We start from the raw sequence: 20,890 nt of genomic DNA on the forward strand, positions 1-20,890 counted from the left end.
CTGGTTGTAGATTGTATGACTAAAATAAGACCTGAAGGTCACAATCAGCCCACAGACCATCTCAATATGGCTTCTGAGGTCATTTAAATATAAATGTAAATATAAATGTTAATAATCGTAACTAAAAGTAGGTACTGCCAGCCGAACATGTTCAGAGGCTGCAGCGGAAGAGATTTAACCTCCAGTTCTGTCTCAACGGTTTCTGGCATCGATTGTAAACACGTGCGCCAGGTGTAGCACACCGTTTCTCCGTCAATTATTCAGGAACGCAACGCCTGCCTGGGATCACCTTTCCCGTCTCACAAACACAAACCTGTTTCATTTAGTTCGTAGTTTTCTACACTCTATAAACTGTATAGCTTTCCTGCCGCCAATGATCGCTACCCGGACCACAGCTGCCGGAGAGGCTGTTGCTATAGGAACAGCGGCACACAAGGCAGACAGACAGACGGGAAGATGTCAATTAGATTATTGCCGGAAGAAACATGGTTCTCCCTTCAAAATAAAAGCGAGTCCCATTGCAAAGGAGACCCAAAACTAAGGAAAAACAAAACAAATAAATAAATAAAAGTAATGTAAAAAATATAACATAAAATAAAAAGGTAATTATCTGTAATGTTTTAAATTCATATTTCTGGGGACATTTTTATTTATTTACTTAAAAGACGAAAAGTCAGATTAAACTGCTTTTATCCTGCTGACCAGTGGAATTAAAAGTCTTTTAGGTTAAATAGTGTTTCAAAATAACTTCACTGCAGAGTCTTTGTCATTTGTATAAATTAAGGTGACTATATAGAAACATTTTTAATCTGTATTTTTTTGATATTGTATTAAAATCTACATTTAATTTAGTTCAAAATTGACATCACAATCGCATAAGTCTTCCAAATCATATTAAGTGGCCGAGAAGCATTGTTGAATATTACTTTGAAAGCACGCAGAGGAAGTGCAGTTTGTCCCACAGGGTGCACTTGATGGTGACAGTAAGGCTGGAGCGGGAATAGCCGGAGAGCCGAGGCAGGTAAAAGTGTGTATGTGTGTGTGTGTGCGTGTTTGTATGATGAGACAGAAGGGGGTAACGGCGTGAAGAAGAGAGGGAGAGAGGTGAAAGGAGGACAAAGGAGACGAAAAACAGAAGAGATAACAAAAGGAGGAAAGGATGTCGGAGCGGATAGCTTCGTGTGGGAGCCTGTATGACAGCACCAACCTGCTGCTACAGTACTGCAACAACGGTGAGCTGCTTCTCATTCCTCTCCATCAGACACAACGGGGGGGAAATAAAAAACACCAGCGTCCAGACAGCTGCACAGCTCTCTTATTTCATTCAGCAAAATCGAGAAAACAAACAAACATGGTTCTGCATTCTTCTGGAGGACGTTTTAAAATATATTTCAAAAACATCAGAAGAGAATATTTAATGTCTTCTGATTTTGCTTACGTGGTTTGTGTCTGTGTAATGAGCTTCATATGATGTCCATACTTGTTAAAAACTCTTTTACGTATTGCATCGAAAACTGGATAAATATTATTAACACTGTTGTCAACGTACAATTTTTTTTAGTTGCTACAATAAAAACAGATGAACACATTTCAAGTGAACTGCGTTTGAAGTTTTCTATCAATTTAATCTGTTTATTTATTACAATTTAGATATGACTTATATTTATTTTCACAGTTCCCAGCTGTTCCCATTATTTTAAAACTGATTTTGACACTTTCAGGGTCTCTCTCTGACAGCGTTGTGTTTTTAATAGTTAACGCAATAAATTTTACTCTCTATCACTAAGTCATTTACATGAGTGAAGAACCACACTTCAGTGCCACAAACCACTGTTGGAAATACAATTGACCTGTTGCCTTTAGCACTAAAGTGGTGGAGGGATTGTGGTTGCCATCATGAATAGGAACTTTGTCTTGTTCGCAATATCAGCAGCTTATTTTTTTACACTGATGGCCATTTGACAGTTTCCTTCTCTTTTCCCCCCCTGCTGCCTCGTCTGCCTGTGCCGGTCACATCCGGGTTAACAAATATGATGCAAATGCCCGCCTGATGCTGCTAAAATAGATCATATCTGTGGTCACGCTGGAGGATTGTGACAGGTGTACGAGGTGGTGATGAGTTTCTACGGCTGTTTTAGACAAAGTGTCTCTGTGGATAGATTCATGTGGAGATGCGAATACCATCAGTGGAGCAGTTTAAGGCGTTTGAACTGTTGTTATCTTGGGGAAGTATCTGTGGATTGCACTAACCCTGCAGTCGACTAAACTTCACAGACAGCCATATTGAGAAGCAGGTGGGGAGACAGCGAGGGGTCGTGAGAGCCTGATCAGAGCTGTGATGTTTGTTATCCAAGAAGGAGCATGTGCCAATCAAAGCATTTGGTGGAGGTGGTGGTCCAAAGCCTCCTGCAGCTTCGTGGATCATAATGATTTCAGTTAAACTGTAAGACAAATGCACAGCCTCGGCTCGTTGATCTTCACAGTAGCTGAGCTCAGGTGATAGAATAAGGTCAAATTAAAACAAAAAGAGGAAAATATTGCTTGTAGGTGTCAGGAATAGAAATATTGTCCTGCTATTAGTTGCTGCTATTTTTATAATCATCATTAACATTTCAGTATTAATAGTGAGGTTGCATTCAGATGCATTCAGATGTTCAAATATATGGTTATAGCCTTTATTACAGGTCCAAAGAAGAACCATTTTAAATGGTTCTGTTGAATCTATAATTTAAATGTTATTAATGCTTTTATGATCTCTGTGTAGAGGGCAGAGACAGGAAAATACTCTCTGTGCTAAAATGAGACAGGAAACGAAACGCGTCTGCAGAGCATGTTTTGCAGAAGCGAAACCGAAAGCAGAAAGAGCCAAAGAGTTAGTATGCATTTATCTTTGATTTAAGCTTTTAGTAGAGGCTTTTGATCAAAACATTAATTCAGTAGAGTACACATATATAGTCTTGGTTCGGACATACACGTAACCACACGCACACTTAGTTAGAGGAATCACTGATAGGGGAAAGTTCAGTTTAAGGTCAACTAAGGTTCAGAAAAGCAGATGCAAACTCTGCACGCACAGACAGACAAATAGTGAGAGGTCATGACACGTACGCAGTACACAGCATGCACGCGCCCTCGCACGTGGACGCACAGACACACATACACACACACTGTTAGGGTGTAGGTGAAAGTTGACTGATGAAGCAGTAGATGCACGATGCGAGAGCTGAGCTGGCTTACGGGAAACCACCGGGGAGAAGATGGAAGCCAGTGTACTTTTAATTGTGCCTTAAGTTGTCAAATAGAACATTTGTGGTTTTGAAGCTGATGTATGTGATGACGCAATGAGGGGGCGTCACTAAATATACTCTGATGCATATAAAACTGTATTTTGATGTTAGGAGGATGAGATTGTGGGGCTGTCTGCTTACAGAGTCCGCTCATTCTCCCACGCGTGTCATTTCATTAAAATCATCGTCTTTACCCTTTGGACCAGTGTGGTTACTTGCATTCCTCCTGTGTTTCCTTCCCTATATTTTTGAACCTTAACATTTGGGGGCTTCGTCCGAGGGGGGAAGTGAGACAGGACGGAGAAAGGTCCGAGGCGTCAGGCGCTCAGGCATTGGTCAGTGGTCAAAGTGAGTGACAAGCCAGCATATAACAAAAAGGTAGGCACCACCTGTTGATCTTATGAACCAAAGTGTGTCAAATTGGGCTGTGTAAATTGAAAGTCTACTCACTGAAACTACTGGTAGATGTCTGTTTTGATTTTGGTGAAAATCTCATGAGAACTAAAGTATAAGTTGAAGTAAAGATGATGAAACGTTGAAAATAAGTAAAGAGTAAAGAGAATAAGAGAAAATAAGTAAAGAATAAAGGAATGAAAAGAGAATTAAAGCAGTTGGAGCTGCTAAGTGAACTCTTAGAATGATAGGGAATTTGGTCATTGTGTGGGTTCAAGTCCCATTGGTTATGCAATCCTTAAGAACTTTCTCGGAGGTGACGCTCCCTGCTGGATAGAGAAATTTATCCTTCACCTAGCGATGACTAGGGATAGTTTCGGGCAACATTCGAGGAGGACTCGGGAATCTCCAAAACTGTTGAGGGTTGTCCTTAATCTTAATCCTGTTTTGGGTGTAGATTGTTGTTTCAAATTATTCTAAAATTACTTGAGGACGAGGAGTCTGGGACCCTTAAGAAGCGCATTTTCTCCTTGGTAACGCTTGCGCTAAGACAGGACGCTGATCTTAGACCTACTAGGACAGTAGGGATAGTACCGTCGACAGCGGGAGAGAACTTGGGAACCTCTGAAATTGCTAGGAGTTAGAGTCTCCTATTTGCGCTTTTTTGGCTACGATAAATTTGGTTAGGGCATTAGCAATCGGGCCACCGTCAGGGACGGAATACTGGCTAAAATTGGTCGCAAAAAAGTCAGGGACTTTTATCGGTTGGACCGTTATGGATAAATTTGTCGAAATTTGTAGGAGCGACAAGGCCTAAAAAATCTGTGCAGTTGTAATTTAAGACGTCTGTAATATAAAATATGAGATCTATGAGTAGGATCAGTCTCTGTGTTAGTCATGCACAGCCGGATGTGCACTGATTGTGTGTGTAAATGCAAATGAGCAGCAGTGACGCGCAGAGAGGGTGGTTTCAGTTTTCGAGAGGACTGAGCTTTTTGCTAAATGCCTGTATATAAGAGGTTGGTTTTGCTTATTATGAGAGTGTAAATACAGTTTGAATATATTAGTGTGGATGCATAGTAAATGACTGAATTTTGATAGATGTATATTTCGTGAGCCATAAATGTTGGTGTGTTTTATTTTCCAGTTATGTGTGTGTGGGGAGAAGCTGCGAGACGATGAGAGGTTTCAGTTTTCTTTTTCTTTTTTCTTTTGACTTGCTCTTTCTGATCATGGAAGGCATGTCCAAAATACTCGTATGAAAGCGTATCTTGTGTGATTTTAATTGTGTGAAGGCTGTCAGTATGTGATTTGAGTGACTCTGCATGATTTGTCTGAGTGAGTGGAAAATGGAGGTTTGAGAGAGAGAAGGCAGTGTGTGAGACGAGTCATGGCGTCTGAAAGAGGTTAGAATATTTAAAAGTGTGTGTGAGTGAAAGGAAGGTGTATTGTTTTTTAGACCAAGACTTAGTAAAACTAAAGAGGGTTTGTAGACTGTAAATATGAAGAAAAAAAAAAAAAACAAGTGTTTGATTAATCTGTAGGAACAGGAAAGAGAAATAGGAAATACTGGGCTGCTGTGTGTAAGAGGAAGGTGTGTGTGTGACTGATGATGTCAGGGGAGCACCCAGAGAAATAGACAGAGTTAAATTCTAAGAAGATGAAGCGGATGCATGTTTTAAGAAAAAGTAATAAAGTAATAAAATTATATTAATTACAGGTTTTAGAAAAGAGACAGACTGAGAGAAATAAATACATGAACTAACAATTACATTAATGAATTGAAAATGCACGTACACAAACTGTTACATGTGAAATTATTGTTGGAAAGTTTAATAAAGAAAGCAGTTTACACTCCTTTAATTTCCAGAACCAGTGTGTCCCCTAGATCTGATAACACCCTTGCCCAGTTGGCCCCTGTAGTAGGCGGGCATGGAAGGCTGGACAGCCCATGACGGGTAAGATCCCACCTCAAAACCCTGGGACAACCTAAGGCAAGGCGCAGTCACGATTGCTCGAACCTAAGTCCCGGAGTGACCTTGGAGTCACTGGAGGAGACGGGATTTAACAGGTAAGGCCACTGGGCACAGGCGAAGGGGAAATGTCATTAACAATGACCAGTGATGAGCCAGAGAGAGAAAACACACCCTGTCAAAAGGAGTTTGGAACACTGGAAAAGAAACATTTACAAGATCACAAAGATCATAAAGAAACATTTATAAGAATCACACATACAAACAGAAAATGCACTAACCTTACAGAGATAAGCTCATGAAGAGTAATGAACAGATATTGATTAAAAACCTGGCTAAGAACACAAACATACGTAATTAAATCAGCCTGCTAATTTGATGAGGGTTAAAATGGTGTGAATGTTGAAGAAAATACATTTAAAACACACTTGGATAAAATAGAGTTGTTGTGGAATAACTCAAACGAAGCTGTATGACAAGGGAGTGAGTTATGGAAAAAAACAAAACAAGAGAGAAGTGATTACTTAGGAGTGCTCTTGCACTGATTTATCAAAGTAAGTGATTAGTATAGAAAGAAAATGAAAATAATTCAATAATGTGATAAGGTTTAAACATGTATTCCTCTTGTTAAGTTGGCTGTTGAGCTGTGGGTTTATGCAAATTAGCTGGAGTGAGTGAGTGACAAAAGACACTTCCTGTGTGCGTGTGTGTCGGAGGCTTTCAGTTCAAGAGAGATCGGGGGCTGTTGAAGAGTATTGGGAGAAATATATAATGGTAAAGTATCAGGATATTTGATTACGGTGGTCAGGTCTGTTCAGAGGGGCAGATTTGGACAGGAAATTTATAATTTAAGGATGATACGTTGTTGAAATTGGTTTTTATCTTGTGCTGAATGAAAACGGTCTTTGATCTTTTGACGAGGTTTTCGGTGTGTTGAATGGGTGAAATTTAAGATGGTTTTAGATTTTTGAGGCTGTTGTTTCTATTTCAAGAGAGGGAGTTTTGATAAACATGGACATGTCTAAAAGGGCCCATAGTTTTTGTAACAGTGCACTTAGAGAAAAAACCTGTCAGGTGATTTTGTTTTGTACTTTGATGAGCTAATAATCAGCTCTCTTTTTTCATTTTTGTTCTAAGCAGGCCTGGAAGAGAGTGAACGGACGGCGCTGACAAAATTACCAAGTACAAAAATCAGGTGGGCTTTACAGAATTATAATTGATTACAATCAGAGACTGATTGGCGGCAAGTCTCTGTCTAAAAATGGATTGATCGATTCAATCCAGTCAAAAGTATAGAGAATTATTTTCCTAAAAAGGAAAACGAAATAAAACAAATGATTGAGCTCATTTTGCTGATGTGGAGCATCTGATGACGTGCGCGGAAGGCTGCAGTATCAGCAAAAACATAATGTGTGAATGCATGTGAGTGAATGTGAGTGATGGGACCAAGAGGGGAAATAAATAAAAGGTTGACAAACAGGACAAGTGGGAGACTTAAATCTGGGGATGCTGATTTTGGGATATTGATGTGTGCTGTGAGGTAATTATTTACGGGGGTTAGATTATGGGATTACATTATATTGTTGGGAGAATGCTAAATGCTAAAAGGGAAACATTGTTTGATGAAATTCAAGTTACCATTAACTGAGGTAACTCAGGATTAATAACTGTTTTGTTTAAGTTTATTTTGTGTCATGACACAGACTAGATCATAAAGGGAGAGTTGAGTATGAAAGGTAAGGCACAGGTTTTGTTTTCAGGAAATTCCAAGGATCCAGACTTTCCATGGAGCAACGATTTTGAGGAGATTTGACATGATGATTAAATTGATTTTGTTCCTTAAACACAGGTTTTCAGGGCTGAAGCAAAACACCGGAGAGGACAATTGCTGAGCTGTTCTGAGAAATGAAATGACTAACCTTTTTTCCTTTTGATTTGTTAAGCTTGGGTGAAGCATGTTGAGTTTTTTGCCACATGAGATGTGTCAAAAAAAAGAGAGGGATTTAAGATTTAATTTGTTTAATTTGAAAGGGGTTTTACTAGGATTTTATAATGATTGGGGTTGTTTGATAATCTAGATATAGTAAAACTGAGGACTTGTTAAAAGAAAGGATTAAAATGAACTGAATTAGGTTTAGAAGATGAATTGCTGATAGTAAATAGATTTATTTTTAGGGTAGAGGAGAGCTTTTTATGAGGATGTTAAGAGTGGTATGGACTCGAATGAATAATATTGGAGATTATATATGTAGAAATGATTTTTCATACACATTGCATTTTTGTGCCTTTGACGGAGTTGTGGCTCAGAGAGTCGTCTCTTGAGGGTCATAAACTTTTGGTTAACGTTATGATTAGCCAATCTACTGTGAGAATGACCTGAGTTATTGAAGGATTGCACACGCTTACAGACATATAGAGTTCATTAAGACCTGACAGTATTGATTCCAGGCAAAAGGCCTGAAACCCATTTAGCATTTAACTGAATAGGAGTTTCGTTTGTAACTAAATTGGGTGACATGTAAAATATGGAGATAACACATGCAGTTCTAAATTAGTCCTCTTATATAAAGTGCAGTTACAGGATAACAAATACTTGTTGAAGGGATCAAGTTTTTGCTTTAAACCAGGTCCAAGGGGGGAAAAGCTTATGTATTTTGGTTAAAACTGATAAAATATAATTAGAATGTACCATTACATTAAAAGCAGCAAAATGAAATAAAATGATATATTCAAACAGGTTATCACCCAGGAAATGGGAGTTCAAAATACAGTTAGAGTTCAGCCTTTAGCTATGATGAAGTTTATCTAGGAGCAATTAACTATGTGCTTACACTGAGTGATTAAAGTGATTGTTTTTCTTTGATCCTTTTAGTAGAATAAGCCCTTATAATGATTTTATGATGATTTTGCTTGTGATAGGTGACTTTAGATGAGAGGCACTTGCAGCAGCAGGGACAGTTTTGTGCACAGGATGTTGATGATCAGATAAGGAAAAACAGGAAACGTATGTCAGCAGTGCTGTAAGACTGTTAGAAAGCTGTAGATTGAGATGAGTGATGTTTAAGATTATATAGGAATAAAAGTCAAAAACCAAATACGAAATTAGGTTCATGTTTTGAGAACAATCGAGGAACAGAGTAACTTAGAGCATAGTAGGGAGAAAGTGTTTTCTATCCTTTACAGGAGAAGATTTCCACGAGAGAGGGACCAAGGACGAACCTGACTTTACCCATGGAGTGTTCTTAGGGGGAGCTGGCATTTCTAGAGAGGGTCAGAGTAATGTTATAAGTGTATGGTGACCCTTTTTAAGGGTCACCAAGAGAGGGAGTGTCAGGAATAGAAATATTGTCCTGCTATTAGTTGCTGCTATTTTTATAATCATCATTAACATTTCAGTATTAATAGTGAGGTTGCATTCAGATGCATTCAGATGTTCAAATATATGGTTATAGCCTTTATTACAGGTCCAAAGAAGAACCATTTTAAATGGTTCTGTTGAATCTATAATTTAAATGTTATTAATGCTTTTATGATCTCTGTGTAGAGGGCAGAGACAGGAAAATACTCTCTGTGCTAAAATGAGACAGGAAACGAAACGCGTCTGCAGAGCATGTTTTGCAGAAGCGAAACCGAAAGCAGAAAGAGCCAAAGAGTTAGTATGCATTTATCTTTGATTTAAGCTTTTAGTAGAGGCTTTTGATCAAAACATTAATTCAGTAGAGTACACATATATAGTCTTGGTTCGGACATACACGTAACCACACGCACACTTAGTTAGAGGAATCACTGATAGGGGAAAGTTCAGTTTAAGGTCAACTAAGGTTCAGAAAAGCAGATGCAAACTCTGCACGCACAGACAGACAAATAGTGAGAGGTCATGACACGTACGCAGTACACAGCATGCACGCGCCCTCGCACGTGGACGCACAGACACACATACACACACACTGTTAGGGTGTAGGTGAAAGTTGACTGATGAAGCAGTAGATGCACGATGCGAGAGCTGAGCTGGCTTACGGGAAACCACCGGGGAGAAGATGGAAGCCAGTGTACTTTTAATTGTGCCTTAAGTTGTCAAATAGAACATTTGTGGTTTTGAAGCTGATGTATGTGATGACGCAATGAGGGGGCGTCACTAAATATACTCTGATGCATATAAAACTGTATTTTGATGTTAGGAGGATGAGATTGTGGGGCTGTCTGCTTACAGAGTCCGCTCATTCTCCCACGCGTGTCATTTCATTAAAATCATCGTCTTTACCCTTTGGACCAGTGTGGTTACTTGCATTCCTCCTGTGTTTCCTTCCCTATATTTTTGAACCTTAACATAGGTTACAGTGGAAGCTTGTTGAGTGACAGCTGGTCCTGCAGCTGAGGGTCAACTGCTTTATTTGGACCACTTTGGATGCATAGTGACTGGCTTTTTGGCTTCTTTACTTTAAATGTTAAAATAAAAATGGCACTTTGATTTAAATCAGCTGTTAATAATATAAATAAATTGCTTTTTTTATATTTAGGTTATTGCCATCTGATAAAACTGACATGTTTCATTTTTGACTATTTATTTGAAGGACATTTAAGATAGAGTATACTGGTACAAGTGGGTTCTTTAATGAGGTGTTTGTTGCTGTAAAAAAGGAGAACTGGGGCTACATTTGTAGACTTTTTTAAGAATAGAGTTTGAGGTTAACTTAGCATGTTAACATAAGTGTCAAACAAATAAACCTTTGTGAAGGTCCTCACAAATGGAGAAAAACACGACAATCTGTGTTATCTGTGTTTTCTGATGCTGCGTCGAACCACTCAAGGGTCAAAGTTCCCATCTCTGTATGACCCCTTCCCATACTGTCACTGTGTGCCATGAAGGCTGTAGCTTCTCATTTAAGTAAACACAGGATGATTTCTTACATTATGGTTGCTGTATTATTTTCAGACTGTATTTTTTACCTGCAATTCACCACAGCATTTTCATGCAAGAACATGCCGTGGGGTTGTTTTTTTAGCTGGTGTGAATTGTGACTTTGAGTGGGGGACTCTACTACTAAAATTATTGAAAGCAAAAACAGAAATAATTTGCACCCTTCTTGGTCAACAGGGTGAAGCACAGTATTTAATCTGTGTCTGGATACTACAGTCAGACAATAAACAGTGTTTAGTTCCAAACTAGGTGCTGAAAATATGCCCGTGTGAAGTGTGAATCAGTCATAAGAATAACATGAAGGTGTCTCATTGCAGGTAGCAGGCTGCAGGTAGACAAAAATGAGCTAAGTAGAGAACAGAGTGCGTTATAATTCTGTTAGTAGACTCTGTTAGCAAGAGGAAGCTCAAGAGAGTTTAACTTATCCAAAATGTGTCATCTTTTACGTGTCTATTGAAGCACCCTGTTTCGCTCCCTTTCCTTTGACCTGTCTGTCAATCTTCTTGTATCTGCCATCTGTCCTCTCGCTGCTGTAACCAGAGATCCTCCATCTTGATCCGATCTGTTGTCCTGTCCTGGTCAACGCTTGAGCCAAATGCAGTTTGGATTCTCCAGTGTTTAAAAATTTTTCAAGTCAAATTAAACACATAGTCTGTTTGAACATGTTGAACGTCTGGCTCCAAAGCTGGATGTTGTATTTGTATAATGAGTTAGTTTAGCATTTCCAGTACTGACAGGTTTTATAGCTTTTATCTAAATGATGCTGTTGAGGTAAATACAACACATCAGGCTACTTTATATATTCTTTCTCAGTCCTCAGAGCTTTAACTCTGTTGCTCATTTTAGAATTGCACAGTTGTCCTTTGAATCGAATATACTTGTTCATATTGTGATAACTTTAGCAAAGAGACATATGAGGACACACTGTGCAGGCATTAAGAGATTCTCAGTGATTAAAGTCTGCACACAGACGTCATTAATGGCCTCACAATAAATTTCAGTGTGCCTCACTTCTCTCCGTCCTGTTGTTTTATAGTCGGCAGGAGGTTTACGCTACTAACTAGCAATTTAGTTTGTATTGTTATTTGGGTTCTGGCTTTTAAGTATAGTTTGCATTTCATATGAAATTTTATTTGGTCATCAGTGGGGCATGAAGATTTTTAACTAAATCTCACATCTCACAATTTTATCTGAAGAAACAAGACTCTAAATGGGCCATTTCCCTTTGCACATCCATATTTTATGATTCATCTTTGTTGCAGTGGTGTATTTAACAACATGCACCTGTTATCTCTGCGAAAGTATGCACATGAGCGCATGAATCCATACTGACATGTGGATCACGTTTACAGTGCAAAGCGATGCTGTGCAACCTGCAGAGTACCACTTTACCAGTGCAGAGTGCAGTCTGTTCCTCCAGCTGAAGACTGAAATGACTAGTGGCTGAAGCAGTGTTGGAGCGCTACAGCGACGAACCCGTCAATCATGGCATACTGTATGCTGCACAGCTGCCATTTGCAAACTCTGTTTAGTGGCAATGAAAAGAAAAAAGCGTCATGCACCAGTCTGCTGAAAAATTTCTATCTTCATGGTACGCTGAGGTTTCAATTCAGATGGCAAATGTTTAAAATGTAAGATTTACTGTATTATTTATTTAAATGTTGGTATAGGGTGAGGAAAACACTTCACAAACACATATTTTATGTTGTGAAATGAGGTTTCTTCTTGTTGAAGGTTCTTCCTCCCAGTTTTCACCAGGTGCTGCTCATTGGGGATCATGCAATGAGTGGAGTTCTCTATAATATTGTGGGGTCTTGGCATTATAATTTATCGTCCCTCAAGCAGGCTGAAACAGCATACAGTGCAGCACAGAAGATTAAGCTGTGTCACACTTTAGCTACATAGACTGGAAATCGATCTGTTATCATTGGTTTTGGCCTTTTCCTGTCTGTAGAATATCACACACTCATCTTTTAAAACACCAAAATCGGCCATACTGCTGTTACCAGTTTGACACATTTCCAGATGAGTGCGTGTAGATCTTGAATGAGAATATACTGCACGGTAACTGGACAGTTTTTAAATTTTTACCTGCAAGGAAACGGACTACAGTGGTGGCATTTATTCTCATGTGGTGCGTAACCTTTATGTGGGTGTGTGAGTGCATGTCATTGATCCTGGACGTCGCAGCATCTCTTCCTGGTGGTGCCTGGCTGTGCTGATGCTGATGCTGGTGCAGTGTGTTTGTGTGGCCCTAAGCCAGGCTCCACCCCTTCTGCCTCGGCTTTCTCTCTGCCTGTAGCTAATGAGACAGGAGGAGGGATGTAAGGGAAGGAGTAGAAAAAGAGGAGCGAGAGAGAGGAGGAGGAGGGGATGGGAGGAGGAAGAGGGAGTGGTCTAGGAAGGAGGAAGTGGAGGAAGGAGTGGGTCAGCAAAAGAGGATGGCAGATGATTTTTTTTTTCTGTGTGTGTGTGTATGAGAGAGAGAGAGAGAGAGAGAGCGAGAGGGTGAGCAAGCACCGGTCACAGATGGGAAGGGGAGGGAGTGGGAGTCCAGGAAGTCTCTAAGGAGGAAGAGTGAGGGCAAGTGGACAAACTGACTGACTGCTCTGTGGATTGAGTGACTGGTTGATTGACAGGAGGAGTGACCAGGCACTCAGCGTGGCACAATGGCAGGTAGGCATGTCGAGCTCCACCTTCATCATCACTTCACTGCAGCATGAATATTCCAGCAGCCAACAATCTTTTTATTGTCCTGTGCCGACCTCCCTACCTCTTTGACAGGATCACACTTACGCATCCCTCTGGATTTCATCATCCACATTTTTCTTCCACCTGTTTTTCTTTTTACTCCATTCCCTCTGATTTCTTTTTTTGTTACTTTCTCTTTTCCATCCATCCTTTTCTTTTGTTTACCACCCTTTTCCATCTGTCGGCATTTTTCTGTTCCCTGATAGCAGCCATGTCTGTATTATCCTCACATCAGCTTTGCCTAAAGTACAGTGCTGTGCTGGGATGGAGATGGAAGTTAGCTCGTATTGTGTGTGTAATGCTTACTGAATGTCAAATAGATGTGGGCTTAGGTTTATATGACAGCAAGAGAATACCACTGAGGTCTAACAACTGTGTGTGTGTGTGTGTGTGTGTGTGTGTGTGTGTGTGTGTGTGTGTGATGATTCAAGGGCAAATTGAAAAGTAGCCGGCGCTGCAGCGCTCTTTAAACAGGTGTCCTGTCAGTAGATGAGATAAAATCAGCAGAGGTGAACTCTGCTGATCTCTCTTTGTTTACTGTTTCCTGTGCCACCATATGCTTCCTTGATTACTTTGTCTCTTAAGTAACATTTAACAAGTCTAGTGCAAACTCTGCAACTCATCAGGCAGCAACACAAACACACATCAAGGGGAATAAAGTTAGATTTGTACACATCATATAGGTGTACAGTATCGACTGTTACAAATGTGTGTTCTCATATTAAACGTGGGCAAAGTTTCAAATAAAATCAGTGTACAGTAGGAGCAGAGGCTGTCTTGTTTGCGAGGCGCAATCAGTCAGAAAAAGTTGGGTTAAAGCAGTGGTTTCAGACAAAGCTTAAACTGAAGGTTTACACTGTATGGGATAAATGTGGATTATTTAAGTGGCCAATCATGCAAAGTTACAAGTATAATAGCTGGAAACAAGTATAATATGTCTCCTTTTATGACCATATGACCAAAACCAGTAGATTTTGTTTTTCATCACAATATTCAGCGTGTTGGTACCTTGGTTACCACTGTTCCTTAGAGCCAGAAGGTCCTGGGTTCAAATCTAGTTGACCTGTCCAGGGTGTACCCTGCCTCTCCTGTGACCGCTGGGAAGGCTCCAGCCAGAACTGGGTAAACTGGGGAAGAAAATGGATGGATGGTCACAAAGCTGATGTTAGCAGCTTTGTGACCAGTGTTATCAGCACTGCACACAGTACAATTATGAAAACAACAAATAAACCTACAGCTGTTTGTGTCTTTTAATATTAAATGCTTTTTACAAGTTTCGTATAAACACTTAGCAAAACATCTTTTACGAGGTGCTCGCATGAATGGCCTCCGGCATGTCAACATAATAAGGTTAGCACATTAGCATCAGATTACACGACTGAAGCTCAGCTAAATCGGTTGCCAGTTGATAAAGCTCTGACGTGAAGAGGCTTGTGTGAGCTGTGCTAAAATAGCCCTGTAAAGGAGATGAAATCCTCTGATTTAGGGACCTGAATTTAAGTTACAAATATTACATACCCTTAAATTGATCCAAAATCAAACTAGGAAAGTGTTTTACATTCTAAGGACTTCATGTTGTAGCTGTCTAGTGAGTATTGGATGATTGCAGACAAAGCCCTGTTAAGGCAAAACTGTTCATTCTAGGTTCTTTCATTTTGCAGCTGTCTCTCCTGCCTTCCACCTCATTCTGTTTGTCTCCTCAATTAAGTGTACTCAGTAGTCGCAGTAGTTTAGATAAACGTGATTACTGCAGTAGTCCGATAAAAATGAATCGTTCTTCTCCCACCTCTTCATCCTTTCTCAGTTAGTTCAACTCGTGATCTCCTCCCACCTACATTCTGGCTTCTCCCTCTTCAGCTGACAACTATTCCTAGTTGTGTGTCTCCATTTTCAGCTTGTTTTAATTAATTGTAATCATTCCTTTAAAAAAAAAAAACAACAAACAAAAAACCCATTATTTGGGGGAAAAGACAGCAAACATTGTAAACAGTTTCTATCAGGGCTGACTGGCGACTCTGTACATGCAGTAATTATGTCCTGGTGACACTGAAGTTACATTTAATTTATACAATGTGTCAATATAACTGCATTTTAAGCCAGCTGGAGAGTTTCTTGCTTCTTTCTTGTAGATGGACTTTTGTAAGTATCATGAGTTATAGTAACTGTGATGGTTCTTTTACTTTGCCTTTTTATTTTTGAGTTGTCAGAACCAACGTTTAGGTCATTATGATGACTAGCTGTGTTGAACAGGGACACCCAAACTGCTGTTTCATTGAACAAGAGAAACAATGATAGAGGCACGAGACAATCTTACCTTAGATGCTGGTCTGTGTAGGCCAACTCTGCCATGCAAATCTCCCCTGAACTTCGTGTTTGTATGTAAATCTGAAGCTTAATTTCCTCATGGCTTCTTCCTGTGTCATTTGACTATGAAATATAATACAGTAAGGGTAACAGTACTGCCTGTGTCTCAGTTTACAATGCTGGGCATCGTGTTGCCTTGTGCCGAAGCAGTGTAAAGTATAAAATCCCTTTTTGAAGAGTGGCGCTCTTTTACTGCAAGTTTATAAATAAACATTTTTGCACAAATGCTACGATCACATGATGACTTAAAAATAACACTGCTCAGGGAGGAAGTTTGTGGTAGATCATCTCATTTTTTTCCATTTATGATATATGAACATGTCATGGTCTTTTTTCTTTCAAACACATATACATCTTTATTGCAGCCTGGCTGTTTTTGTTGTTGTTTTATGGTGATATTTGAATTATGTGTAAATAAATGATAGCTTCATCTGTCTTTTCCACACCACTACCACTGTGTAAAGTTGGAGCAATACCTGATGTTTACAAATATTGCTTGTTTTGTTTGTGATTGTTAGATATCTCACTGTTTGTTCCAGTGAAGTAGAAATTCTTTATTATACCATTTAACATTCATTTAAACCCTTTTCAGTCTTTCAGCAACCAGTTAATGAAACTAGATCTCAAAGATAAGAACTCTACAATAAATTGATGCAAGAGATAATTATCATCTTACACTCACACATTACTTTGTTGGGTACACCTCATCATGCAAACTTCTATTCAGCCTGTCCATTTGACAGGCTGATTAGAAGCAGGACCTCCTTTTTTTCCATACTTATAAGATTTTGAAAGCATTAACTTATGAATGGAAATATGTATTTTTGATCTGGAGATAGGGTTAGGGCTGTGAGATCAGAATTCAGACCTCATGAACAGTTGTGATGATGTGTCCAACTGAAAACTTGTCTTTCACTTTATCAGGTTGTAATCTGATAATGTGGGTCACAGATTTAAATAATCCACACCGGGCAGTTTGCCTTTGATAAGCTCTCGAGCCCACGATGATGTCATCACGGTGGGTGGAAAGATGGTGTGTGATTAGGCTGAAAAGAGTTGGAGAGGACCGGAGGTAGTCAACTTGGTGGATGTGTGTGGGTTGAGGTCAACAGGAGCTCATATGAATTCCTGTACGTGTATTTATTAGCAAAAAGTATTGCTTTAAAAAATGCATGTTTTTACTAATACATACATTTACTGAAATACTCATTTTGAAATGTCATGTTTCACACTGAACCAGTCAGTCACTATACCAGGCTGTTTGTACTGTAAATGATTTGGGAAACAAAAGCGTTACACAGCATATCCAAACCAAAAAGGCTGAGTAACAAATTTACACTCATGTTGAATTCATGTTTTAATCGCTCACATCCGTTTTTGTTTCAACCAGCAGTCGTTTTCTTGCATTCTGATTACTGCCCTCTGCAGTTGGCAGCAGTGGTTGCATAAACAAAACAGGCACAAATGCTGCAAACAAATGCACAGACTGCACAAACATGTCGGGACTGCCAATCAAAAGATTTTTCCACACAGCAAGCTGTGGTTGATAAAAATCCTCAGGGTACCTTTAAGTTTAAAGGATAGTCTCCAAGAGCGCTGTTAAGTCACTGTCTTACAGTAATGCATTAATAAAAAGTCTGTGCCTGTGGTGGCATTTCTGGAAAAATAAATGCAGTTTAATTTACTGTCCTCATGCTGCAGCTCCACAGTAAAAGCATTTAACTAGCTCGATGCAAGTTGGCATCCAGCGTTGTGGTCACAGATAATGTAATATGTTTATCTGTGCTGAGAACTTGCCAATAGTATTCGTGGGAAAATTGCATCTGCGAAGAGAAAACAGGGAGCTAGTTTGTTTTTCTGCTTCCAGATTTCTCTGACCTGCAGTTTGAAACCCCATTTTTGTAAATGTTCTCATATATTAGAACTTAAATATTCATAATTTCCTCTTTAATACACAAAAACATAATAAAAAAGCTTTGTTTCTCTGTCTTATCCCTCACTGTTCTTTTTTCCTACCCGTCTTCGTGTCCTTGGTTTGGTTTTCCTTCCTGCCTTTATTCTTCTTCTGTCATTTACACTCATTCTCAGTCTGAATTATTAAAAATGGTCACAATACCTTTAAGCTCTCGTCCCCACCTAGAAATTTAACACCACTGATTTACAAAGCAGCAGCCACAGCAACGGATATCCATAACACTGAAACAGATGCTTGCTTTTAAAAAATAACCCCAAGAGTTCCCGTAGCTGCGGTCAGAAGTTTACATACGCTTATCATGGGTATGAATGTCATGGTAATCCTGGGCTTTAATGATTTCTTTGAACTCTTCTTTTTCCGGAGTGGAACAATTGCACAGCACACATCTTTAATGAATTTGAAAAAGAAGGATTAGATGCACATGTTTGGATTTATTTTGGATTTTCTCTTATCCACACGGGATCAAAAGTCCACCTCCAGGCTCTATACGTGCACTCACTAATGAGTAGTGCTGCATAATTGACTACAGTTGGTAGTTTCTCTTTGTCAGCATAAAAAAGATTTGTTTGACAGCACTCACTGAATTGACTAATACTCTGAAAGCTGGGAAAGCCCCCCTCCGTAAGCCTGGCACTGCCCGAGGTGTCTACCTGTTAAAAGGGATTTTTTTTTTTCCTTTTGTCTCCAAGGGCTTGTTCAAATTGAGTCATTTGATTGTTGGAGTTTCTCTTTATTATTATAGGGTCTTTACCTTACAATGTACAGTGCGTTGAGACCAATGCGCTGTATAAATAAAACTGAATTGAATTGGAAATCAGTATTTTCTGAAGCTCTAAAATGAGCTTTAAATCACCATAGACTGAGAAGGTGCTGACCAAGAAAGAAGCTCCTGCTCCAAAACTAATACTTTTAAGTTCAACTGAGTTTGTGGACTAAAAGCTGGGTCCATTCAAGAAACCAATCACTTTAAGTGAACTATAACAATTCTGCCAAGAAGATCGGTCAATTATCCAGCCAGAATTATGCCAGCAGCTTGTTGATGGCTACCAAAGGCGTTTGTTCGAGGTGCAACTTGCTAAGGGACATTTAAGCAAATATTAGTGGGTGTTTGACACTATATGTATACTTTTGAACCTGTGTGGATTAGAGAAAATCCAAAATAAATTCAAAGTTGTGCACCTCAAGTTCTAAAAACTCATTGTGATATTTGTTTGTTTGTTTGTTTGTTTGTTTTTTACATTTTTAGGTTTTTTTATTCTGTAAGTTTTTTATTAAGTTTTTATTTCTCACATATGCAGCTGCATGTGGCTCCTTTATCTTTCTGGTTTAACTCTTGAAATCTACATAATGAGCCCCTAGAATTCATTAAAACTAAAGTGTTAAACACTTAAACTCTCCAGATGACACGGTGTCGGCGAGCAGTAACATGGACATGGAGGACCGGGTGTCTCACCTGGAGCAGAGGCTGCAGTTGCAAGAGGACGAGATCCAGCTGCTTAAGGCGGCTCTGGCTGATGCCCTGCGCCGGCTCGGCTATTGTGAGGAGCAGAGCCAAGGGAAGCAACCAGGAGGCGTTCATGCTGGGAGGAGATCTCTGGCCACTACAGCTGCAGCACCACCTACGAAGGGTAAGAGAGCAGCTGGAGAAAGGAGAATCAAAGTTTTGATCTTTTTCCGAGCAAATCAGATTTCTCATTAGTCACATAACATCAGTGCTTCTGTAAAGCTGAAACATGTTGCTGCTGTTCATATTCCAAGATAAATGTCATCGCTCTCCAATCAAGTGGTTTCAGATCCCAACAACTACATCTGTTAACTTTTACTATGTTGGTATTTGAAAATGATATAAATACTTTAGCAGTGGCAGTATTAAGTCAGTTTAAACTATTAACACAAAACACATGCTGATATAAAATCATACTTTCTTTTAATTTACTTTTGTCACAAGTCAAAATGGCCAGCCACTGCTAAAAATGAAAGCTGTGTGTTGTCAGTTGAACAAGCTGAGCATGCAAATCACATTTGCTTAAATGTCAAATATAGAAATTTCTGTTTCCCTTGATGACATTGATCTGGAAGTGGTAAATTAAAGTTTAACTGGGGTCTGGAACTGGGAAGCTGTACACACTTTGTGCTCATGGCATTTTCTTTTCTTTCAGTGCGACAGCTCCTGCAGGCTCTTCCCTCCCGACCTCTGAGTAATGGCTACATTCAACAGAAACGTCTCCTTTCTTCGCCTTCATCTCCAAAGAAAGAGGTGCTACAGTCTATAAAGAGGTAGGATTAAGAATGGAAAATCCTGCCAACAAAGATGCTGAACACAACGAAACAAGACTCTTCATGTTTTCAGTTTGCAAAGATGTCCTTTTTTTAATCCCCCTATCCACGTTAATAAAAATGGAACTGAAATTTGATCTGTTATCTAAGAGAAAGTTATAGTTAATTAATTTTAAATGATTGGTGGAAAATAGCATCATCAAGTAGATTTTACTTTCTCTTGTTTGATACTATAAGTTTAATTGGTTAGACATTAACTTAGCAATCAACTGTTGTTTTTAACCCAATTGTAACTCCATGTAAAAAAGGGTAATGTTACAGTTTGTTCATCAAAACATCAAGAGTTCTCCCCCCGTTCCCTTCTTCAGAAAGAGTATGTCCACAGAGCGTCTCACCCTTGTGAGGAGAGAGATGGGGGCGGAGAGTCGGAGTCGAACAACATCCTCCAGCAGCTCCTCTGGTGGCAAAGGTAACAGCCTTTATCTGAGGGATGGTGTGAAAATATAAACTCTACTTTTTAATGCAAAATCTATGGACAGCTCTTAATGTTTGGGATTCACACTAAAGTATGAACCACAGAGTAAACCATGTTATTTGTCAGACAATGCAATTAAAGTTCTCCAAAAGGCAACAACAGCACAAATATTTTAGAGCGAGTCAAACTGGTGAAGGTGAAATCCAGCAGAGAGCCAAAAGCCTTCCTGCTTCCCACAGGTTTATCAAAAATATCCCTAATAATGCATAACCTAAAGCCTTAATGCGTACACTGGTAAGTTAAAAGAAAGGTTTTACCTCTACATTTGTCCTGTAGGGAAAATCTGCCAAAATAATGTTTGTATCAGGCTGCGCATGTTCCACTGTAAGGCTGGGCCTCGCAGTGGAAAAACAGTCGTTATAAGTCATTAGGTTTGGGCGTTACAGCATCTGTCTCAAGTGGTCATTTTTGGGATTG

At 39.4% G+C, this 20,890-nt stretch overlaps 1 protein-coding gene across 1 annotated transcript; it reads left to right on the top strand.

The window, feature by feature from the left end:
• Positions 1 to 846: 846 nt before the first annotated feature.
• LOC109204951 (echinoderm microtubule-associated protein-like 1) lies at positions 847 to 20,445 on the top strand. Its single transcript, XM_019367207.2, has 4 exons — positions 847 to 1,232; positions 19,062 to 19,289; positions 19,821 to 19,938; positions 20,307 to 20,445. The coding sequence occupies exons 1-4, from the start codon at positions 1,160 to 1,162 to the stop codon at positions 20,443 to 20,445; spliced, it is 558 nt and encodes a 185-aa protein (XP_019222752.1). The 5' UTR covers positions 847 to 1,159.
• Positions 20,446 to 20,890: the final 445 nt, after the last annotated feature.

Source organism: Oreochromis niloticus, linkage group LG14, assembly GCF_001858045.2.
Source record: "Oreochromis niloticus isolate F11D_XX linkage group LG14, O_niloticus_UMD_NMBU, whole genome shotgun sequence".
NCBI lineage: Eukaryota > Metazoa > Chordata > Actinopteri > Cichliformes > Cichlidae > Oreochromis > Oreochromis niloticus.